Raw genomic sequence first — 22,432 nt, forward strand, 5'->3', positions numbered from 1 at the left:
AGATTCACTCTAACACGGTTTGAGAATTGGTACCATCACCGTATAACACGGTACTTTTATAGCACGGATTCACTCTGACACGGTTCGAGAAATGGGTAAAACCCTTGTACAACATGAAATGTAATAAATTTTTACATGCTTAAGTACTAATAGTTCACGAAAATTATTATTTTCGTGAACTATTAGTACTTCAGTGTGTAAATTTTCTTTTCTCATCTCCATACACATGGTCCTTCGCGAAAATTGTTTCAATTTTGCCAGATCTCAACGCTTCTGCTTCTGGTGTTGCCAGATGTTTTTCTGTTATTCCATAAGTGCTTAGCACCATATAAGGAAATTTATAAAGATTTTTTAACTAGAAGCAAGCAATCTAAAATTACCTACACTTTTTGCAAAAGGTAAAGCATGAATCTGAAAATAATGCAGAAAGATGCTCAGAGGATAATGATAACTTGCCAAAAATAAAACGCTCTCGTTTAATAGTGCTTTTAGTGGTGACAAAGAAAACATTGTTTAATTTATATTAATATGTATCACTTGAGAAAATTTTAATAAAGATATTTATCTTAATTATGAAAATATAGTAGCATGTTTTTTTAATTTTTGGAACCTAACCCTCCTTTTCGTACTAGTTCTTTGTTTTGCATAACACTGCAATTTTTTGGAACGTAACTACCATGTTATACGGGGGTTACCTGTATTTCAAACATAGCTTTTAATTTCCTAAAATATGTTTAAACTGTTATAATCTGTTTGAAATTTCCAAGAATTTGCAAAAAATGTGAGATTATAAAAAGGGCAAAAAATATCATACAGTTGGATATGACATAACATTTAAAATTTTGAAGTTTTTTGAAAATCCAAATATCAAGTTTCGAAGAATTTCTGCTGCTTAGCTATGGCAGCAGAGTGATACACATTCAAGATCCAGTACATAGGGTCCATTCTTATTCTAAAAATGCTATAGTTCAGATGTTTCTTTTCCAGCTCTGTTATATATAACAGGAAAAGTATGGTGATTGGTCAAAAAATGACCCCCAAGATTTGTACATTTTTGGACTCAGGACCTTGAAATGTTGAGAAAATCCAAAAAAATTTGGTGGTTTTTTTGTGTGTGTATGGATGTTTGGTGTGCGGGACACAATTTTGTTCACCAATGATGTGTAATAACTCCTGTGCTTTTTGTTGAAAATTTCTGATATTTTGCAGGGAGGTTTGTATATTAAATTTTGTATATGCTATTATGCTATTTAAAAATTGTATATGGTATTAAATTTTGGAAGTTAAAGGTTGATGGGATGAGGAGATAAAGGGAGTCGTGTCACATCTCCAATAGGGTCTGACTTAATGACAAATTTTCACATTATTAGCATTTACAATTTTTTATAAAACCTATTCCTACCCTTAAAATTATGCTTTCTACAATTTTATAATAGTTAAAAATATAAAAAGTTGTTTTAATAAAATATGATAACAGATTGCACCACCAAAATTTTAAATATTGGTTGAAAATTATTTATTTGCATTAAGGCTAAGCCTTGTTACAGGGGGTATTTTTTCAATGATATTAATATTATACATTTGTTATTTTTTTTTCATCATTTGATATACATAACATTCAAAATTAACAACAACATTACAATAATCATTTAGTGCTAAATTTTTTCAATATTTTTCTGTTTTAATATTTTTATTTTATATAACATAATTAGTAAAAAAATTAGATTTTATCAATTTATTACATATTTTTTAGTTCTCTGGCGATTAGATTAAAAAAACCATTAATTTTATACATTTGATTAAACGTGAGATTGTTTAACTTAATTCTAAAGTCTTGATTATGGTTCGTATATAATATTTCATTAATTTCATATCTCTGTTGATATTTCTTTAATCCTTCACAGTCTCTTAGTATATGGTTCAAAGAATAATCATTAGATTTACACCAATAGCATTTGTCATTCGTAAAATCAAAATAAGTATTATTAATAAACAATGAATATTTATTAAGTCTTAACTGTATTAATAATCTTTTTATATTCATATTGATATTAGCAATAATGATGTTTGAAATAGACGGGATGTTTAAAATATTGATGTACCATGGATGATATGTAGACTGATATAATAAGTTTTGATCCATTATTATTGATTGAGAAAACGCTGATTCAATCATTAGAGAGTATCCATTTTGCCAATTCGTTTCTGAACCTTCAAATAATCTGTATGATACACCAAAAGATTGTAATAATTTATTAAATTTGTATTGCCATAGATTTTTATTGTTATCAAGGTTAAAATTTTGATTTAGCATTATTTGATGTAAGAATCTTATATTATCGTCATTAGACTGTTTTAATCTATAATAGAATTTTATCAGTCTTTTTAAATAAAACGGAAATAGTTGGAATCTGTTAGTTTCGGCACGAATTGCATAACCAGGAACTGTCCTTTCTATTTTATATAATTTTCGTAGGTAAATAACATGGAATTTTTCTAAATCGTACAATAAGTCTATTGCCCAAATAGGGCTTGCATAATATATTGAAGGGATAATTAAAAGGTTGAATAATTTCATTTGTAGTTTTATATTCGTCATTTTTAAAGTTGCACATAAATATATAGCATTGTCCATCAAAGTATTTATTTTTTTAGTTAGATTTTTCAGATGCGGTTGAAAATTACAATTCCAATTAAATGATATTCCTAAATATTTTATATCATTTACCAAGGTAAGAAGTTGATTATTTAAATAGTATGACTTTTCTTGTTTTGGAAGTTTAACATTATTTCTAAATATTATTATTTTGGTTTTTGAGATATTAATCGTTAAAAACAGGGAATTCAGATAATTGTTTATTATATTTAATTTATGCTGCAAAGCTATTTTTGTTGGTGCAAGTAATACAAGATCATCTGCATATAATATATAGTGGTAGCTTCTTCCAAAAATTTGAACACCTTCAGTATCAAGTAGAAATAATTTATCAATATCATTCAAATAGAAATTAAACAAATATGGCGATAGCGGTTCTCCTTGTAATAATCCTCGGTTTATAATTAGTTCTGGGAATATCTGATTAGCATGGCTAATGTTGATTCTATAATTTAAAAATAATTTCGCAATTGAGTTTGAAAATTTTTTTCCTGAGCCACACAGTTTTAATTTATTTATCAAAGTTGGAACATGAACTGAATCAAAGGCTTTTGATATATCGATAAAAGCAGAATATATTTTCCTGTGTTTTTTTAATAAGTAAATTTGTATTATTGATAATAAGAAGAATAATGTCATTTCTGTTCCTTTTGTTTTTATAAATGCGAATTGAAATTTTGAGTTTAAATTATATTCTTCAGTCCATCTTTGGAATCTTAGTGCCAGTATAGAAGTAAAGCATTTTCGTAAAGTTGATAGTAATGCGATTGGTCTGTAATTTCCTGGATCTTTTCTGTCTCCTTTTTTATATATCATTATCAGTTTTACTGTATTCCAATTTTCTGGAAAATTTGCTGAATTGTAGAATGAATTGATTAATTTGAGCAATACCTGTTTTCCTGATGGTGGTAATAATTTTAAGAATTTGGCTGTAATTAGATCCATACCTGGTGCAGATTTTGTTTTCATTTTATTGATTGATGCTTCTAATTCGTCATAGGTAATTATCGGATCCAAAATTTCATTTCCCAGATTCAGCGTCTCAATAATGGTTATTTTACTTATAGCGGTTATTCTTTTATAATAAAGAGACCAGGTTAAAAAGTCAATTTGCGATTGATTATCAGAATTCTGTCTACGCAGTTCACGTACTGTTGACCAAAACAAAGTATTATCTTTATTTACAATTAGTCGATGTTCCAGATTTTTAAAATATTTTATTTTTTTAGATTTTAACAAATTAAGATATATTGCCTTAAGATTCTTATAGTTTATAAGGTTTGCTTCGTTTGACATATTCCTAAACTGTTTTAAGGCTTTACTTTTCTTTATTTTAGAGATATAACAGGTAAAGTCATACCAAGGCTTCTTAAACTTATTGGTTTTTATATTATTAATCTTTTTTATATTAATGAATTTTTTTATTAAATTTTCTAATTGATAATATATTTCTATTCCTTTTCTTGGTAAAAGTTTTGGTAAATTTTTAATTTCTTCACTAATTTGCAATTGGAAATTCAGATAATCATATTTTATTATTTGATACGGTTGAAATTTTCTATTATTTAGTTGAATATTTGCCATTTCAAAGACAGTCAGGACTGGAAAATGATCAGATAGATCGCAATTTAAAACTTGAATTTTTACACATATATCAGCCAGCAAATCAGAACATAACATAAGGTCTATTACTGAACTTCCAACACCAGCAACACAAGTAAATTCAGATGGATAGTCATTTTTTATTCTTCCGTTTAAAATTATTAATTGCAGTTGTTGAGTATTTTTTATTAATTGAAGTCCTAATCTATTATGTTTATTATCTTTTGATTTTCGGTTAAAGTGGACTAGATTATTTGGTCCATTATAATCTGAATCCATTATCTGCGCTATTCTGGAATTAAAATCACCAAACAACAATACATAAGGAGAAATATGTTTCCATTTTTCGAGAATTTTGAAAATTTCATTTAATAATTCTATCCGGTCAGGTGGAACATAAACTAACATCACTATAATTAACTTTTTATATAAATTTTTCATATCAGTATTATCAATTTGTAATAAAATTAGAATATAATTAGTTGTTTTTTGTATAAACCTTACGGAACCAATGTTTTTTCTTAATATTAGACACAGTCCTCCATACGGTCTTCCAGGTCCTATTGGTTTCTGTGCATCAGAAGATATAATTGTATATTCCATACTATTTTTTATAATTTCATTAACTGGCATGATTAGCCAGGTTTCAGTTATACCTAATATATCTGTTTTGTATAGTAATTGAGAAAATTCTTGAAATTTTATTTTATGTATTAAACCTTGGCAGTTCCAGTTCATAATATTTAAATTAAAGTTGTTTGAAATTTTAATATCTTGATCATTTTCACATTCTAATTCTGAATTAATTATGTTATTGGGTTTTTCTGTAGAGAATATAACAAAAAATCATCAGCATATACCAATTGATCTCGAACATAACTATATGTAATTTTTTGATGATTAATTAATAAATAGTCATCACGCAGTTTTAGTTGAAATCCGTGTTTTTTAAAATCTGTGTAATATTGTAATAGTTTTTTCCTTCTTTTGCGAGAATGTTTATTTAAATCAGCTGATATATTAATTTCTTGCCAATTTCCCAATGACTTGTTATATTTCAATTTATTAAAGGCTGCAAGGATTCTATTTCTTAATTGGTTTGTTTTTAATACTATACACTTAATTAGGATATTTGAGTTAGGTATTGTGTAGATATTTTCTATTTCCTCTGATTCATTGCAGTCTATTTTTAAAGTATCAGAAAAAAATGTTGCTAATTCATTTTTAGTAATATTTTTAAGCTGATTTGTATAATCATAAATTATAATTTTATTATTATTTATGGTATTAGTCATAGTATCCAGTTTATATTGAGTCAATTCATTTTCCAGTCTTAATTTAATAAATTCGTTTTCTATTTTATCATTCCTTATCCTTATTTGTTGAATCTGGTCTTTAAATTCTTTAATTTCATTTTGAATTAAATTAATTTCTTGTCTTATAAGTGAAAATTGGCTTACCAATTTATCATTACTGTTAGTTATCAGTTTGACTATCTTATTCCATAATTGTGCTGTTGAAATGTCTATTTGTTCAGCAGGTAATTGTTCTTGTGAAGAAGTTAAATTAATTAGCTCACCTGTTTGATATGATGATTCAGCTCTTCTTGGTTCAGTATATTCAGTGATAAGGTTTGAATCTGGTTCCAAAGGTTTAATGCCATCCGTCAGCAATTTCTGACGAGTAGGTGGTCTTCCTCTTTTTGTTGGAGTTTTCTGTAAGGGTCCTGGATTTAACTCTATTCCAGCAATCAATAACAACAAAATAATGAGCTTAATGTTATTCCTTTTAGTTGAAAATAATTCAAAATTTTTCATTTCTTGAAAAAATAAAACGAAATATGAAAGCACAGAAAAAAATCGCGCCAACAGCATTGACGATCAGAGCGCCCCCCCAAAATTTTAAATATTGTAAAGTTGAGCAACCTGTTACTGGTTTATTCTAATTTTAAACATTTAGACTATAGTATTCTTGGTACATATTGCAATGACCTATATTTAGCATTGAAGATGGCTAGGATGGAGATATTGATAAAATTGAATTTATAAATTGAGTGTCAATAGTTTTGTTCCATAAGTCAGTATAGAGATGCTGTTTGCAGCAAACAGGACTAGCTTCTCAGGTTTTTTTCTCAGGATTGAAATTTTTTGGAATTACTGAGATGTCAGAACTAGTGTTGATGAGGAATTTATATTTATTGGCAGGATCAGCCATGGTGATTTGGTCGATGTGGTGGATACAACTTTTGGTCTTAATTGTCTGCCCAGTCAGTTTTCCACGAGTTGCAAGGAGCAAGGGGCTTTGCACTTTTTGCCTGTGGTCTAAAGGTAGTATGATAAAAATACATACCATTGTCGAGACTATTGTGCCATTGACTTAGCCGTGATTTGCTGTGGCACCTTATGTTAGGAGGGTGGTATTCTGGGCATATGGGAGATGGCCGGCACAAGTTGTAGATTGACATAGAAAGGTTTTTGACCTGTTTAGTTAATTCCACAACTTGGTTCTCCATGATCAAACCATTGAGACTATGGTTTGATCATGTTTGACAGTATGAATATTCATGGGGAGGCTAATTCCATGATTTTGTCAGCCATAGTGGCTAGTTGTTGCAGTTTTTTGTTCAACTCAGCAAGATGGCTTGTATATTGTGTGGGAATCTTGAAAGCCAGAGTGATTTTAAAAGGTCTTTGCTAAAGTGGTTACCAACTAAATCATGCATCCATGTTAACAGGAAGGATGGATGTTGATCTCCCAGCTCCAACCCTTTTAGTAACATTTGGATTTTGGAGGACTCACTCTTTGAGTAGATATCTATTAAACAAGCTTTGAGAGTAGCAAATTTGTTCTGGTCGGGTGAGTTCAGGATTAGGTTGTATACTGAATTTAAGATTTTGGGCTCTACTGCTGTGTGATGTGTTTGAATATTTGTAACATCAACAGTTATGTTTGTGATGGGAAACTGCACTTCTAGTTGCAAGAACCATAGGCTAGGGCTGCTCTTCCAAAATGATGGGGATCTGATTGCAACACATGCTATGTGAGGGTTGTAGACATGATTTCTGTCTCAGACATAATTTGAGTATAGTTGACCTCTGGTAGAGTGAAGACAAGTAAAAATAAATGATGTGTTACACACAGTTCAGCATGTGGTAAGAGAACAAAGAAGGATGGTGCATACAATACCTTTTGTTGTTCTGTCAACTGGAGAACAAAAATGTCCTTGGTTGTACGTTTTGGTGGTCTAAATGAATGGGTTGATAATTCCAAGGAAGATGAACGTTTAATGTTGCATCTGATGTGAATCGATGAAATTTTCCTGGCATGTAGTAGTTTCTTCACTATTTGAAAGGCACCACAGATCACATTTGGGTCACCAGTTTATAGCACTGGCTTGTATTTACACTGAGGAGGCACTAATTCATCTTGAGGTATAATATCAGGCTAAAACTGTAGGAGTTAATAACTTAACTTTATTTATTTGGCGTTATATAAAATACAGTGCGTGGTATTGAGTGGACACAGTATACAAAAACTGCATGTATACATGTCTAGAAAGAAAAAGTGAGAGTTTTTAGATTGGTGTTACCAGGTCTTGTTCAGCTCCTGGAATCCCTCTGATGGCAACCCTTGTTTTCATGACAGTTGTGTTGTCACAAACACGTTCTAATTTTTTTTTTATAACTTCTAATAAATTTTTATAATAATTTTCAATAACCATCATTAATGATGTACTGAATATTTCTGTCATTATTGAATGGTTCTTAAACTATATAGACAATATAATTTAGCATATTATTAATATTAAATGTAATTATAAATGCAAGAATAATATATTTCAAATACATGTAAACTTTTTGTTTAATTTTAAAATGTTTTTTTTTAGAAGTGTTTTTATCTATAATTTTTCCATATTCTTATTTTTAATTTTATGAGCATTATAATGTTTAATAATTAAACCTTTGATGTTTTTCATAAGACTTAATAAAAAAAAATTCCTGAAATAAAAATTATCACTATTATATTTTTTAATAACCTATAGTGGTAATTTTATACTGTCATTAAAAATACTGTTGTTAATTTATAAGCTAAATATTCAGATACATTTTAAAATTATTTTGATCTTTTATTGTAGGTAGCAATTGTATTTAAAACACCACCATATAGAAATATTGATATCAATCAGTCAGTTGAAGTTAGAGTTCAGCTATTCAGACCTTCTGATAATGAAACAAGTAAATCAATACCATTTGAATATGAACCTGCATTAAAAGGTAAAATAGTTAATTGATTGTACATTAATTATTTTAATTTTTAGTTATTAATTTAAATATATAAATTTTGAAAATCATTGTATGGATTTAATATATTTAATGATGATCAACAAACATCTAAATTGTCTTTTATTAACTAGAATTAAAATCTTTTTAATATTTTTGGAATTATAATCGTTTGATTTATAGAACTATCACACCTTTAATGTAGAGCTATATCCATGCATTTGCTGCATGATGGCATAATATCTAGTGCAGTGTTTTTCAATCTTCTTGAATACGTGACCCCTTTACAAGTTAAAAAATTCTGGTGAACTCCCAGGGCCATATTAAAACTATATCAGTGATTTTAAAAACTACATATTTAATTTTCTTTCTGTTGAGACCTAAATATCAATCAAAAAACTAGTTGTACTGTAAAATAAACAGGCACAGCCTTCTCATTGAAACTGTAGTTTTTTTTTATTGTAGTGTATGACCTACAAACACTTGTCTTTTTCTTTTACCCGTGACCTCCCGTGTAAGGCTTTGCAAACCCCTGGGGGGGTCGCAACCCACAGGTTGGAAAGCACTGATCTAGTGTAATCAAACTTTTTAGCATGCTCATAAAGATTTTTTAGTTTTTTCATTTTAATTTTTAAATATGTGTTCCACTTATATTAGACATTGTATTCTATTTTTAATGTTTCGTTCACCTGACGATGATGAACATAAGTTCATTGAAAGCTCTAGCTAAAATAAAAAACTGTTAATGCCACACTCAGTATGTCTTTACTTCCACTTATCTGATATTTGGCATGACGATCAAGCTATATTGTGGTTCATTTTTATATAACCATTAGCTGCAAATACCTGCTTTGCTGGGTTTTTATTTGTTTGTACATTTATAAGTAATATAGTTTTTTTAATATATAAAAGACTGTTTCTCTTCCTCTACATAATCTTTCTCTGATTTGATGTGTTTCCCTATAATTTTCAAGTTGCTCTTCTGTCTGGTTATTTCTGTTTCGTTGATAATTTTCTCATATCAATTTTAGATGTACTTCTTTTTCTTTCGTAGTTTCATTTCTCTGCACCATCTTTTGCCTTTGAGATATGATTCAAGACTGCAAAAATTCTTTCTTACGCTTTGGCATTGTTTTTTATATTTTTACTATTCACTTTTCACTTTCTACTTTTTTCTGTTATTCGTACACTTTTACTTATGAAAAATCAACTGAAGCATGTGCATCACATGTCTCCAAAAGCCATCCCCACTACTCACACATAATGGTCCTCAACTATTCCAAAACATTTTTGACTATTCGAAAACATTTAAGATTAAGATTACATTATAGCCAATCTTACCCGTTTTCACAGAATGCAAGAATTAGGTCCCCCGTTTTCACAGAATGCAAGAATTAGGTCCCCCGTTTTCACAGAATGCAAGAATTAGGTCCCCCGTTTCCAGACTAATTAGAGAATTTTTACATGGATCTAAAAATATGTTTGATTTCCCACAAAAACAAAAAAAACCACATCTGCGCCTGTAAATCTTGCACGCTACTTTCTCTTAACACTTTCTTTGTTACTCAACACTTCCATTGTTACACAATTTTGAAGTCAACCACTTTCAACCCCCATATCTCCCACACCCTTATAGCTATCGGGACGCAACCACCATAGTGCACGATGGGAGACTTGGGGCTACTACTACACACAAATGCCATTCATGTATGATGTGTAGTTTTGCCTGCAGAGTCAAATATAGGGACAAACACATCCATTTATATATATATAGATATAGTGATAAATAAATTTTAAGCAAGGTTATTTTCTTAAAAGAATAATTGTTTGTTGTGCTGAGTTCCATTTTGGTATGCCATTAATTAGAAAATATGTGTGTAATAATTATAGATAGGAGATAAATGATTGTAATATATGTACAGTACTATGATATCAGTTACGAAAAAAAGTAACAGCTTAAATAAAGAAGGATAAAAGACATCAAAATAATTAATAAGAAATTATTTTAAAATGATAAATACTACAACAAGTAATTATATGGCTCGAGTACCAAATTAATTGCAACTTTTAATATTTAAAACATTTTTAGATACAACTTCATATGATTTATCAAAAAAGAAAAGAAAAACATCACACACTGATTTTGAACCATTGAGTACTGTCACTTCACTATCCCCAAGGCCAGTAAATACAACCAATATAAATTATGAAAAAGAAAAAGGAAATAACAATGAAGGTGGGGAAAGAAAAAATATTGAAAAATCTGTACTTACATGTAAGTAAAATTACTTATAATTTTTGTTTTGCAATATAATTAACTATATTTTAGAATGTTTAATAACTGCATTGCACTTTCATCAAACAAACACTAGACTTGCAAAACTTCAGTTTATTTGAACAATGTGCCAAATAAAATCTCATTTATTTGGCATATCGAGAAACAAAATTCCATGCAATAAACTTGCAATATACATTTCAGGTCTCAGTACAAGCCCTTTTCAGTGCCATATCTTGTATGTGAAGTGGTATAGTTCCAACAAGAAGATTTAAACAAGAATTTGTGTTAAAAAAGGAACATCTTGTTTTTTAGGACTTTTTCCCTCCACTTCATGTAGAAGATACAGCAATTAAAGAGGGGTTACACTGAGACCCAAATTGCATATTACCTAGAATTTTGTTTCTTGATATGCCAAAAAGATTCTAAATAAAATGAGATTTTGCAAGTCTAGTATCTATTTGATGAAATTGCATTGCAGTTATTGGATATTCTAAAAGAAATTAAACAGTATGGTTCCAACAAGAAGATTTAACTACATATTATTATTAAATTCTTTTATAGAATATTGAAAAGATTGATAATTTTAAATCATATTAGATAAGAGAGAATTTCTAATTTTAATTTATACTTTATTTAAAAATAACATATTCGTTAATAATATAATAACTTATAAGTCAATTAAAAATATCAATTTCTGTTTGTAGCCTTGTCTTTGGACCTTGTTTATTAATAGAACTTACTACACTAGTATAGTAAGTCCTATTAATAAACACGGTCCAAAGTGACAAAGATACAAACAGAAATTGATAAGAGTAAGGACATAAAGGCAAAAAGAATCAATTGAAAATATTTTCATAAATATTTAAAAATATCTGTTCTTGAGAGATGTGTGTATGTATATATATATATATATATATTATAGTGACAGTTATTAATTTCATTAATTATAGTGACAGTTATTAATTTCATTAATTACATTTAGTGGTAATAAACATTAAATTTAAATATCAAATGTGTATTTATTTTTATTTGTAATCTGTCAGATTAAAGATATACTGTAATTTTGGGTATATAACTTATCACAATGTAAAAACCTGCAGAAAATTGCAAGAATGAAAATAAAACCTTTGTATAACATCATATACCCCCATGCCTCCAGGGCGGTAACTGGAAGGAAGATAATTACTGGTATGCAGTTTAGAAGTTTCCAACTCAAGCACTAAAATATTCCTTTCTTTTTTTCATTTCTGTTAACAAAGCATTGTAAATATACATAAATAACCAAGCCAAAAAGTTCTATGATAATCACAGTAATTTTTGGATTATTTGGACTATAGTTTGGCTACCTATTAATAATTAATATAAAATAATTTTTTATAAAGGTAGAAAGTTAGACCACTTATACTAACAGTAACTAATAATTTTTGAATTAAATGTAATAATTTTATTTAAATTTAATTTAATTTAAAATAATAATTGACAAAATTGAAACTAAAGACAGCATTACTTTTCTGTTTTAGTTTTTAAACTCTATAATGTAGAAATCAATTTTACATTAATTAAATGAACAATTGTATAAAATTATAAAAATTAAATAACTTTTAACCTGAACACACATTAGTAAAGACAATAGCTTACTACAGTTTCATATACACACAAGTGCTTGTGCTATTGCTTCACTAATGTGTATTTGAAGATGCTTCATGTCTCGTATATAGTATTTAGCCTTACCTAAGGAAGTGGCTAATGAGAAATCCCTCTGAAATACTAAAGATAACCTTGAAAAAATTAATAATTTTTTTATGTTGATAATACCCAGTGATAAGAGTTTCAGAGTTGATAACTCAGCTTCCATTCTTTGAAGAAGTAACATGACAACAGTTGAAATTTAAATAGTTCATTGAGAAATATTATACCATTAACTCGCCTTAAAGTGAACACTGATAAAGTGAATTCTTGCATTAAAGCGAACTTTGTTGTTGCCCCAACAAAATGCCATTGTCATAGTGTTAATTTTCATGTGATAAAGCAAGCAAAAATTTTACCAGACTTCATTAAATCAAAGTGTAACTTAACTCCACAACCCTCAAGAAATAATCCTACTTTCAGTTATGGTTACTTTTTACAGTTTTTGATGTAAACAATAAAAATTAGTACTGTAATAAATGTTCTGTTTTGAGTAGAACAGATTTTTTCCTCGTAATAAACAAAGACTGGTTCAACCTCCAATTGTAAAGTAATTCAAACATATGGTTTCAGTGGACCATTTTACTGTACTCAGAAAATAAGGATTAAAGATAAAGGATTCCCACCCTTTTAAATGAATACAGTCCCTTGCAAACACATGCTAGTTTGCATATGGGGGAGTGCATATGATGATGTCAGTTAAGTGACTTTGTATCAAATATGACTTTTTCTTCACTCTTTCAGTGCCAAAAATATTTTCTACTTTTTAAAATAATCTTTAACAGAAAAAAAAAAAAATACAAATTAGTTTTAGATTTGTTTTGTTTAACCACACCTAAATGGCAAATATTGTCTCCTCTTCATTTTGCTTGATTTGAAAATCATTTAGAATTTTTTTTGTTAATAAATTTAATTTTATTTAACTTTATTTAGTAAATTAATTCAAAATACTGTTAAAATTAATTTGAAGACTTAGTCTGTCTAAAATTGGTAACCACTATTTATTCACTTCTTGTGTTTCAGAATACAAACATTTGATGACCTGACCTTTCTTTGTAGGCTGCTTGGCCGTCAAGTTTAAAAACATTCCTTTAAAAAACACAGAAAAATTTCCAATTAAAATTGCAAAGTTAAAATTGGAACTGGCGGATCTTACAGACAGCCAAGCAGCCTACAAAGAAAGGTCAGGTTGTCATTGTTTGTATTCTGGAACATAAGAAGTGAATAAATGGTAGTTACCAATTTTGAACAGACTACTACTTCAAATTAATTTTAGTAAAATTGCCATCTGACAAACTTCTACAATCAAAATACTGTTATATTTTAGAGATTTTGATTGTCTGTTAAGTCAATTCCCTAAATTATATGACCTTGGCCTTGACCCTGAAACTCTTTAATATGAACTTTCAATAAAGCAAACTAAATGTTACTCTCCTAACAGTTCGTATTAATGTGAGTTGACTGTATAGAAATGGATTGTAGATTTATTTTTAATTCACTTTAACCCTGATTTGTAAAATTGAAACTCTAACAATAATCCTGGATTAGCAGCAGTTCTACAGAACATTTTGTTTCACTTTTTGAAGGAAGGAATAAGCTTACCAGTTACTGTTTTTTAGAATTTGCTTATTGACTATAACAGTTAATAAGCAAATTCTAAAGAACAAATTTGTTAGTATAATATTTAGTGTTTAATTGTCGAATAGACCATTACCATTAGCAAGTGTGATTGATATGGCAGGTTTTGTCTGTCCATTCCTGGTCACATGAAGTTAGTGTTGTGATTAACAGTGTTGCTGACTGTTAATCAGTTTTTCTATTTTTTTAATTTTATGAAAAATTAATTTTATCTGTACAAAATGAGGAATGCTTATAGAAAATGGCCCACAAGGATTATTGTGATAACTTCAAGAAAGAAAACTGTGGAAAAGATTGGAGAAGAATTACACATGTCAGATAATAAATACTAATAGCAAGTTTTAAATTTTACGTATAATAAATTTTAAAACCCTTTAGGCTCTTATTAAGTAACATATCCATCATGAGGGATATTGGTTTAAAAGTGTATGTTTTTTTTAATAGCAAAATTGTAATTATTACATTTTGTGTAGTTCTTTCATTTTTCATAATTTTTCTAATTAGAAATGAAAAGTTTTTTAATTGAAAAATATTAAACTTGTATGATTAATTACATCATATAATTATTATATTACTGCTAGCTGAAGCATTTTTAATCCTAAATAATTATTATTGTATAAAAACTGATTAGTTTTTTGCACTGTGTTTGGTAAAAAGCTGAAGATTAATCTATATCAGGGGTGGGCAAGCAAGAGTTCAGTGGGAGCTGAAATGTAGGTTTTGCAAAATGCATGGGAGCCGCAGTTCTGTACATTTTTATTCTGTACTGCTGTTCTCTACCGTGATTTTATTATATAATATAAATNTTTTTCATAATTTTTCTAATTAGAAATGAAAAGTTTTTTAATTGAAAAATATTAAACTTGTATGATTAATTACATGATAATATCAATATTATATTAGAACTTTTAATCCTAAACAATTAATTGTATAATATTATAATTCATACTTTACTCTAGCCTTGATTAGCTTTACGAGTGTTCTAGAATAAGGAGTAGCCGGCATCGCTACTATAATCAAACTTCTCCACAACACCATGTTATAGCAATTAAACAACTACAAACCTTTTACGGTGCGATATTAAATAAAATTATCAAGAAAAAGTTCCCACTTAAATCGGTTCGAAAACGTTTGTGGGAACTTTTTCTTGATAATTTTATTATAATTCATTTTAGCATTTTATATTTTATGTTAGACTGAAGATTAATTGCAAGTATTTATTAAAAAATTAAATCTTAATTCATTGAACTACATTATAAAAACAGTGAGAAATAAAGTTAAATACTTGGTGTCATTTGCAAACATGTAACTACTTAATTGTCAGTCTGGTGTGTGAGTTACTTGCCATTAGTCAGTTGTATAATGTGAATCCACTTTAACTCATGATTGGAATTTAAAATCAGCATACAATTCAACTACTGCATAGGCTGCACTCCATTTCAAATTATCTTTCAAACACAAATAACTTGTGGTTTATCTGCCCAAAATTACAGTAGAAAATATACACTCATTGAGAGAAAAGTACACACCAAGGCCTGGATTTATGAATTTCTCATAACATATGATATAGTTTCTCTCCAATATTGTAAAGTTACCAGAAAGTAATAAAATTTTACATTTTGTATTCACAAAACACATCACACCATTTACAACAAAACAGAAGAAACTGTTAATGAAAGTATATCTTACAATATTACTGATGACTGCTTTTATTTTAATAGAGCCAAATAGAAATGTGTTTCTTAGTGACATATTTTCAGAATTTTCTCACTTATCATGTTTGCAATGTCTGAGGAAAGATTGCATTTTATTCTGTTAGGATTAAAATGGTAGGAATTACTCGTAGGTAAATTATTTATATGTATAATAGATAATACCAAAAATTAACTTACTGAAAACTGTAATTAACCTTTACATGGAACAAAATCTGTCCAAAATTGATACTGCTAATTATATTAATAGAAATATTGAACAAGTTTGAAAGAAGTTGACAAATATTCTTTTGGTTAAAACAAAGATAACATTAAATTATTATGAATGAGATTATTGCCTGGGGAAGCCCAGGCTACAGGGTAATGTTTGCGCTTTTTTGTCTGAATTTTTTAAAAAATGTCCAAATTAGGTTTTGATAATTTTGGTGTCAAAATGCTCAGTAAAACTCTGTCGTGTGCGTAAATTACTTTTTGGAAAATATAATTAACTCTGAGTAAAGGTATATTCAAAAAATGAAAATGTCGACTTTCACCTCTTTGACACTTAATAACAAAAAAGTATTTTAACATCTTTGGGTGCTGTTTTTTTGCAATATGAAGCCACACAGTTGCTTGATATTTTTCCAGAGTTTGGTGAATTTAGGTTGAACTACGGAAAAGTTATCAAAGTTCAAAAGAAAGAAATCGGATTTACGTCCCTCATTCTCACTAGATGGCACCATGTTACCTAACTCTTCAATTGCGTAGCTCTGATAACGGGATGTTTTTGCAACAATGTGGAGTTTGTCATTTTTTCAAGGTGTAGACTTTTTGATTTTATTTTTGTACTAAAATACAGTTGGTTTCAGTTAATTGGAACAGCCTCTTTTTTTGAGTCAAATCTTAAAGAGCAGAAACTAAACTAATTAAATAATACATAATTTAAATGCTTAATTGGGACAGTAGCAGAAAAGGAATTTAGCAATTTTTGATATATTTTACTGATCTTCTGAAAATATGTCAACTCTATGTACTGTACACTAATGTACTAACAGTTAGCAGAGACAAAGTAATTTTGTCTTTCGCTTGGGCGATTAGGTTTTTCTGGCAGGAGTCAGCATAGTGGGACATATCACAGTGGAATCCTTTAAGTACAATTTATGAAAATAGATTTTAAGCTCATCATTTCCTATCAAGACGAAATCATTTGTACAAACATATTTGGTGTTTACTATTTTATAATTATTTTCTTTAAATATAAATATTAAATATATGTAAAAATAACCTTTTATTAGTCTGATGCAAACCTGAATGCACGCTACTGACCCTGCTCTGGATTGGATTGGCTCAACTCCTTCCTCTCATCCCATCCAAATTTTCAACTTCTATATAGCTATTTCGAATATATATTGTTTAGTAGTGTCAAATGACTCACTGGATGTTATGTTTCAGATGCAGTTCCCTCAGTTCAGACTGGACAAAACCTCAAACACAACTGCTTTTAATGAACAAATTTATCCAAGACTTTTCCCATTTAAATGCCAACTGATTTTATTTTATTATTCTTTTATTTTTTTATTTTTTAGTTTAGTTTACTGTATTTATTTACTTTAATTTAATTTCTTTATTACACTTTTCTTTTTTATCTATACTTTTTTGTCGTATTTTTTTCTTTTCTCAACAGTAAATCACTTATAATCTTTTATTTGTGACATATTACTGCTCAAATTGCTCCCCAGGCTAATTACATTGATAAACACCATCTCAAGTTTCTTGATGTCGCCTATCTTCTTTTGTATTGCATTCCGTAAACAGTTTTAATGCCACCATGAGGAATTCTTTCAATTTTTTTTGAATTTGATAAACTCTTAAAAGTTTTGAATCAAATATTTAGAAGAGACAAGTACAGGGCCATTCATTTGACCAGGAAGATTGTGTAATGAAAACTCATGAGAGTTGTGGAAATTGAAAACTGCATATTCCACCAAGACCCAATGATGTTGTCTGTGGAAGAGATGAAAGAGATGATTGGAAAAAACAGTCAACTCCATTATTTATTGAAGAGTTCAAATACATGGACACCACATTTTCAGCTACATTAGCTTACAAGAGCTATTAGATATCATTGTATTTACAAGACATTTTATTATAATGTAACTTATGATGTACTTTGTAAATATGAGACTTTTTGTATCTGACAACTTATGAGGAATTTTGTCGTAACCTACAATATGAATTGTTTATGAATCCAGGACCAAGGAAGTAGTATTGTAATTGAATGAAACTTTATTATTGCAAAGACAATGACAATAAATGATTAAATGAATCTTTTAAGAAGTCTAACTTGCTGTGAGATCTGATAAGTTTGGAATAAAGTTATGAAAATAATTAACCCTAATACTCTGTTACTCTTTCTTACATTTGGGAGTTTCTATTTCTTTTGTTCTTTCAGGATGTGGTTGTATTCTTTCCTCACTAAAGTTGTGGCCTAAATACCTTACACTTTTACTCTATATTGTACTTTATTTTCATTAAACTGTATTACGTTTTCTTGCTCTTTGTAATACTTTAGCCATGATTTCATCATGTTCTTTATCAGACTTTGCACTTATAAGAAAATCATCAAAATAACTTTAATGCCTGTTATGTTTCTAAACTTATTTTGATAAATTTTTTGATGCTGTACTTAACTTAAATGTGAGTTTTTTTGAACTTTAACATCCAAAGATCATGCTGAAAGTACCGTACATAGCTTCAATTCATCATTTAACTGTATCTGATAAAATTCATTCCATCCTACAGATCTAGAATACTGAAATATTTTTTATGATTCAAGTTTGTTTGAACCTCCTCTAAAGTAAGGATGAGAACATAATCTCTCTGTATATTTCAGTTAAGATCATATGGATCTAAGCACACTTGTAACAACTTTTCTGGTTTCTCAATTATCAAGTTACCAAGTATTCTTATTGCCAAGTTACTGACACATTCTGTTGCTCCTCAACTTTCTCTATGATATTTCTGTTTGCCAATACATCAATTTGCTTTTTAATCTCTTATAGTATCAAAGGCATTTACCTAGATCAGTGATGACAAATTTTTTCTGAAGGTAGGTCAAAATTGAATTAAAAAAGTTACTAACTTCACATTGTGGGAAATACTTAATTTGAGTAATTAAAAATAACAAAAAAATGCTTAAAACTTTACTCTAAATTTTTAATCTATATGACAAAAAAAATAAATAAATAAATATAACTGTGAAGATAATAATAGTGTCATTATAACAGAGTACATTACTGAACTGAAACTTTAACATTTTATATTGTCATTGTTGTTCTGTACATTTATATTTTATATTTTTTGTTTTGTAGTACTGGCATTTCTAGTTTAATAAAGTTTTTGATATTTTTGCAAACTGGTGCAGCTGTTGTTTCTTTAATATTTTGGACCTTGAATCTGTAGAATGAATTAGAAATATTGGGTAAATTTCAACCAATTTGATGTATGTGTTTTCCTGAGTATGTGGTTCTGATGTTTTTTTGAAAAATTTTACTTTAAAAATTCAACTGCTAGGATGAAATTTTGCATTGTTCTTCCCGTAATGTGCTTAAAAGATCTGAAATTCCTTAAGCATCAAACTGGCATTGTTGTTAAAGAAGAGTTTAACAAGTAACACACAATCACACAAAGTGAGCTTACAATGAAATATAGAATTATGAAATACATTTTGCAACTCTTTTTATACCCAAAATTTGATAGAAAACATATATAATATGCACATTAAAGGGACAGCACTGCCAAATGTTGTCCTAGTGGCTGCATTTTCAAATGAAACTTTTTCTTAAATCAAATGTGCATGCTTAAGATAGTATGTATAGGCCTAATAAATTTGGTTGAGATTTATCCAATAGTTTTTCTACAAAGTGCATTGAAGACATTCTTTAATTATGATTGCTTTGTATATATGATTTCATCTTATCACGTTGATGAAATAAACTTGATTTTGAAAAATATTTTATCTTATTAAATTCTAGACACACTGAGAATTTAATAAGTATATTGTTAGTTGTTTTGTCTATTATATTATCTTGCATTTCTAGTATAAAATTTATTTCCACAATATATTTTATAAACTAAATAAATACATATTTAGTTTATGAAAATTACTTGGGTCTTTAGTGTTATTAATATAGTTTCAATTTTTTTAAAAATTAAATATACTAGTTTCAATAAAATATAATTTTGATTGTAATGTGATATGTATAGGACACTGTACATATAATATATTATTATTTGACCAAAGATTTAATTACTGTATTATTTATGAGATATAATTGTGCTACTAATTAAGTAATGAAATTATGAAAGGCGATCTGATGGCAGTTAAGCCCTAGATATTATAAGTAGCAACAAGTAGCCTTTTCCATGACATTTGCTGACAGTCATTAACATTTATTTGTCTATGATCAGTCATGTGATATTAAAATACCATTTTCTGATCAGTTTGTAAGTTGATGCAAAAATTGTATGTTCATTAAATTTAACTACAGTTTATTTTTACTGTACACACAAATGTTCAAATTGTACATTAGACAAAGTAAACTGTTTTCTTATTCTTAATCAAGTTTACTCTATATAAATATGTATAATTTTTGTAGGCATTAGTTTTAAATTTAGAAATAAATATTTTAATGAGAACAGTATTTATTTATATTTAATAGTGCAATTTTATTACATTTGAAAAAAGTATTAAATAAAAAATTTAAGTATCATATTACAAAAACATTCATAATATAATATATTAATTAGTAATTAAATTTAAAATTTATTATAATTTTACCACTTTGATAATTTGTAAAAGTATTGATAAAGTTTGCTATAAAAATATTTTACCATAAAAGTCAGTTCTGTTCAAAGGAATTTCATAAATCTTGTATTGAATGACATATAAAATGGAAAATATTTTGATGTGACATAGTAGTCCAGTAACGGTTAAAAATGATTAAAAAAGGCTCAAATTCATGAACTTAAAATATTATTCCATTTTGAGAATAGTATTATTCCATCATTCCATAGTGAGAATAGTATTATTCCATTATTCCATAGTGAGAATAGTATTATTCCATCATTAAAACCATCTCTGAATTCAGTTTACAGTACTAGCATTGAAATGCATGTAATGTTTATTTATGCTGAAATGTTTAAGAATAAGTCAGATATTACTTGTGACTGAATATGCTTTATTTCGTGTAACAAGGAACAACATACAGCCACGAGTCAGTGGCACGAAGTCTCCTACAAAAAGTGATCCTGGTGAGAAGATAGAGAAAAGATATATTCCACATGCATTAGACCAGACAAAGCGCCATCTGTCGTCGGCCAGGCAACCTGCCTAACTGATACACATGACATCTTTCCCCCCCTTTTTTGGTACAGGCACCATCTAGATTGCAAACACATTGAACTAGTTTACAAGTTTAGTCTATTTGGAGGACGTACAGTTCTTCTGGAGCAAGTAGTTGTAATGATGCCTTGGCTGTTCTCGGATTCATGGTCAGCCAACTGAGTATTACTCTCCTGTAGTTGAGCAGTAGAGTCCTGTGCAGGAACTGCTGGGGTAACTGTAGGTGGGAACTGGGCCTTGGTTGGCATTACCATTGAAGAATTATGACGCAGCAACAAACCATCTGTAGTATGCAATAAGTAGGAGCAAAGTTGTGGAAGCTGCTTTTCCACTATAGCTGGTGACCATTGCCTATGAGCAGTTTGAAATCTTACTAATGAGTGCTCCGGCAATAAAGGGCGTGCAACAGCCCAACGATGTTGTGCTTGTAAGGTGCAATTGGTTTGTAGTTTAGTGGAAACACCTTGAAAACCTATGGATCTTGCGGACGGGTGAATTGGGAATAACGTTGCAGTCTGCCTGCCAACAAATGCTGTGCAGGGGAGCCCAGACCACTGCATGGTAGATTTTGCAATTAAGAAGCACTAAATATTTATCTGTTCTGTCAGCATAACATCATTTGATGATGGATTTGGCAGTTTATACGTACCTCAAACAAATCACTGGTGAGACACTGCCAAGGATAACATAGTACTGGCTTCATGAGGAGAGACTCCTGATCAGGAGCATGAGCCATGGCCTAGCAAATGTGACAAGCTGTGACCATAATGTTCTCTATTCCGGCCAAAAAATGATTTGTCTAGCCCAGTTGAGCATTAATTGAATTCCAGGGTGGCCCAGGTGCAACTTCCGGAGATTAGCAGGACAGAGTTTTAAAGGCACTAAGAGTCTTTTCCTTTTAAAGATGAGCCCTTCATACACAGATAGTTTGTTTCTGTATGTCCAAAATTCACGAATGGCAACTGGAATTTGATTGAGCAAGTCTGGCTATCCTGCTTGTATGACCATAATAAGTTGCTATAGTTTAGTATCCTCCACCATAGTTTGACATAAGTCAACTACTTTGCATTCTGCCAATGGAACATCCACAGTGATAATAAAATCATCTAGTGAGTCACAGGAAATTACTGCTGCATAGTTCCAGCTTAGAGCATTGGCCACAGGGATGTCTCTGCTATACTTGTATACCACTGTTAG

At 29.1% G+C, this 22,432-nt stretch overlaps 1 protein-coding gene across 1 annotated transcript in view; it reads left to right on the top strand.

The window, feature by feature from the left end:
* The window catches only part of LOC111622835 (nuclear factor NF-kappa-B p110 subunit-like), a 95,167-nt gene that overhangs the window by 51,473 nt on the left and 21,262 nt on the right, over nt 1-22,432 (top strand). Inside the window, exons 8-9 of the mRNA XM_023365259.1 lie at nt 8,394-8,532; nt 10,628-10,813. Of these exons, the coding sequence (XP_023221027.1) occupies nt 8,394-8,532; nt 10,628-10,813 (325 nt within the window). The remainder of the gene's footprint in view (nt 1-8,393; nt 8,533-10,627; nt 10,814-22,432) is intronic.

This window comes from Centruroides sculpturatus, unplaced genomic scaffold (genome assembly GCF_000671375.1).
Source record: "Centruroides sculpturatus isolate CEXI.00-Female unplaced genomic scaffold, Cexi_2.0 scaffold39, whole genome shotgun sequence".
Lineage (NCBI taxonomy): Eukaryota > Metazoa > Arthropoda > Arachnida > Scorpiones > Buthidae > Centruroides > Centruroides sculpturatus.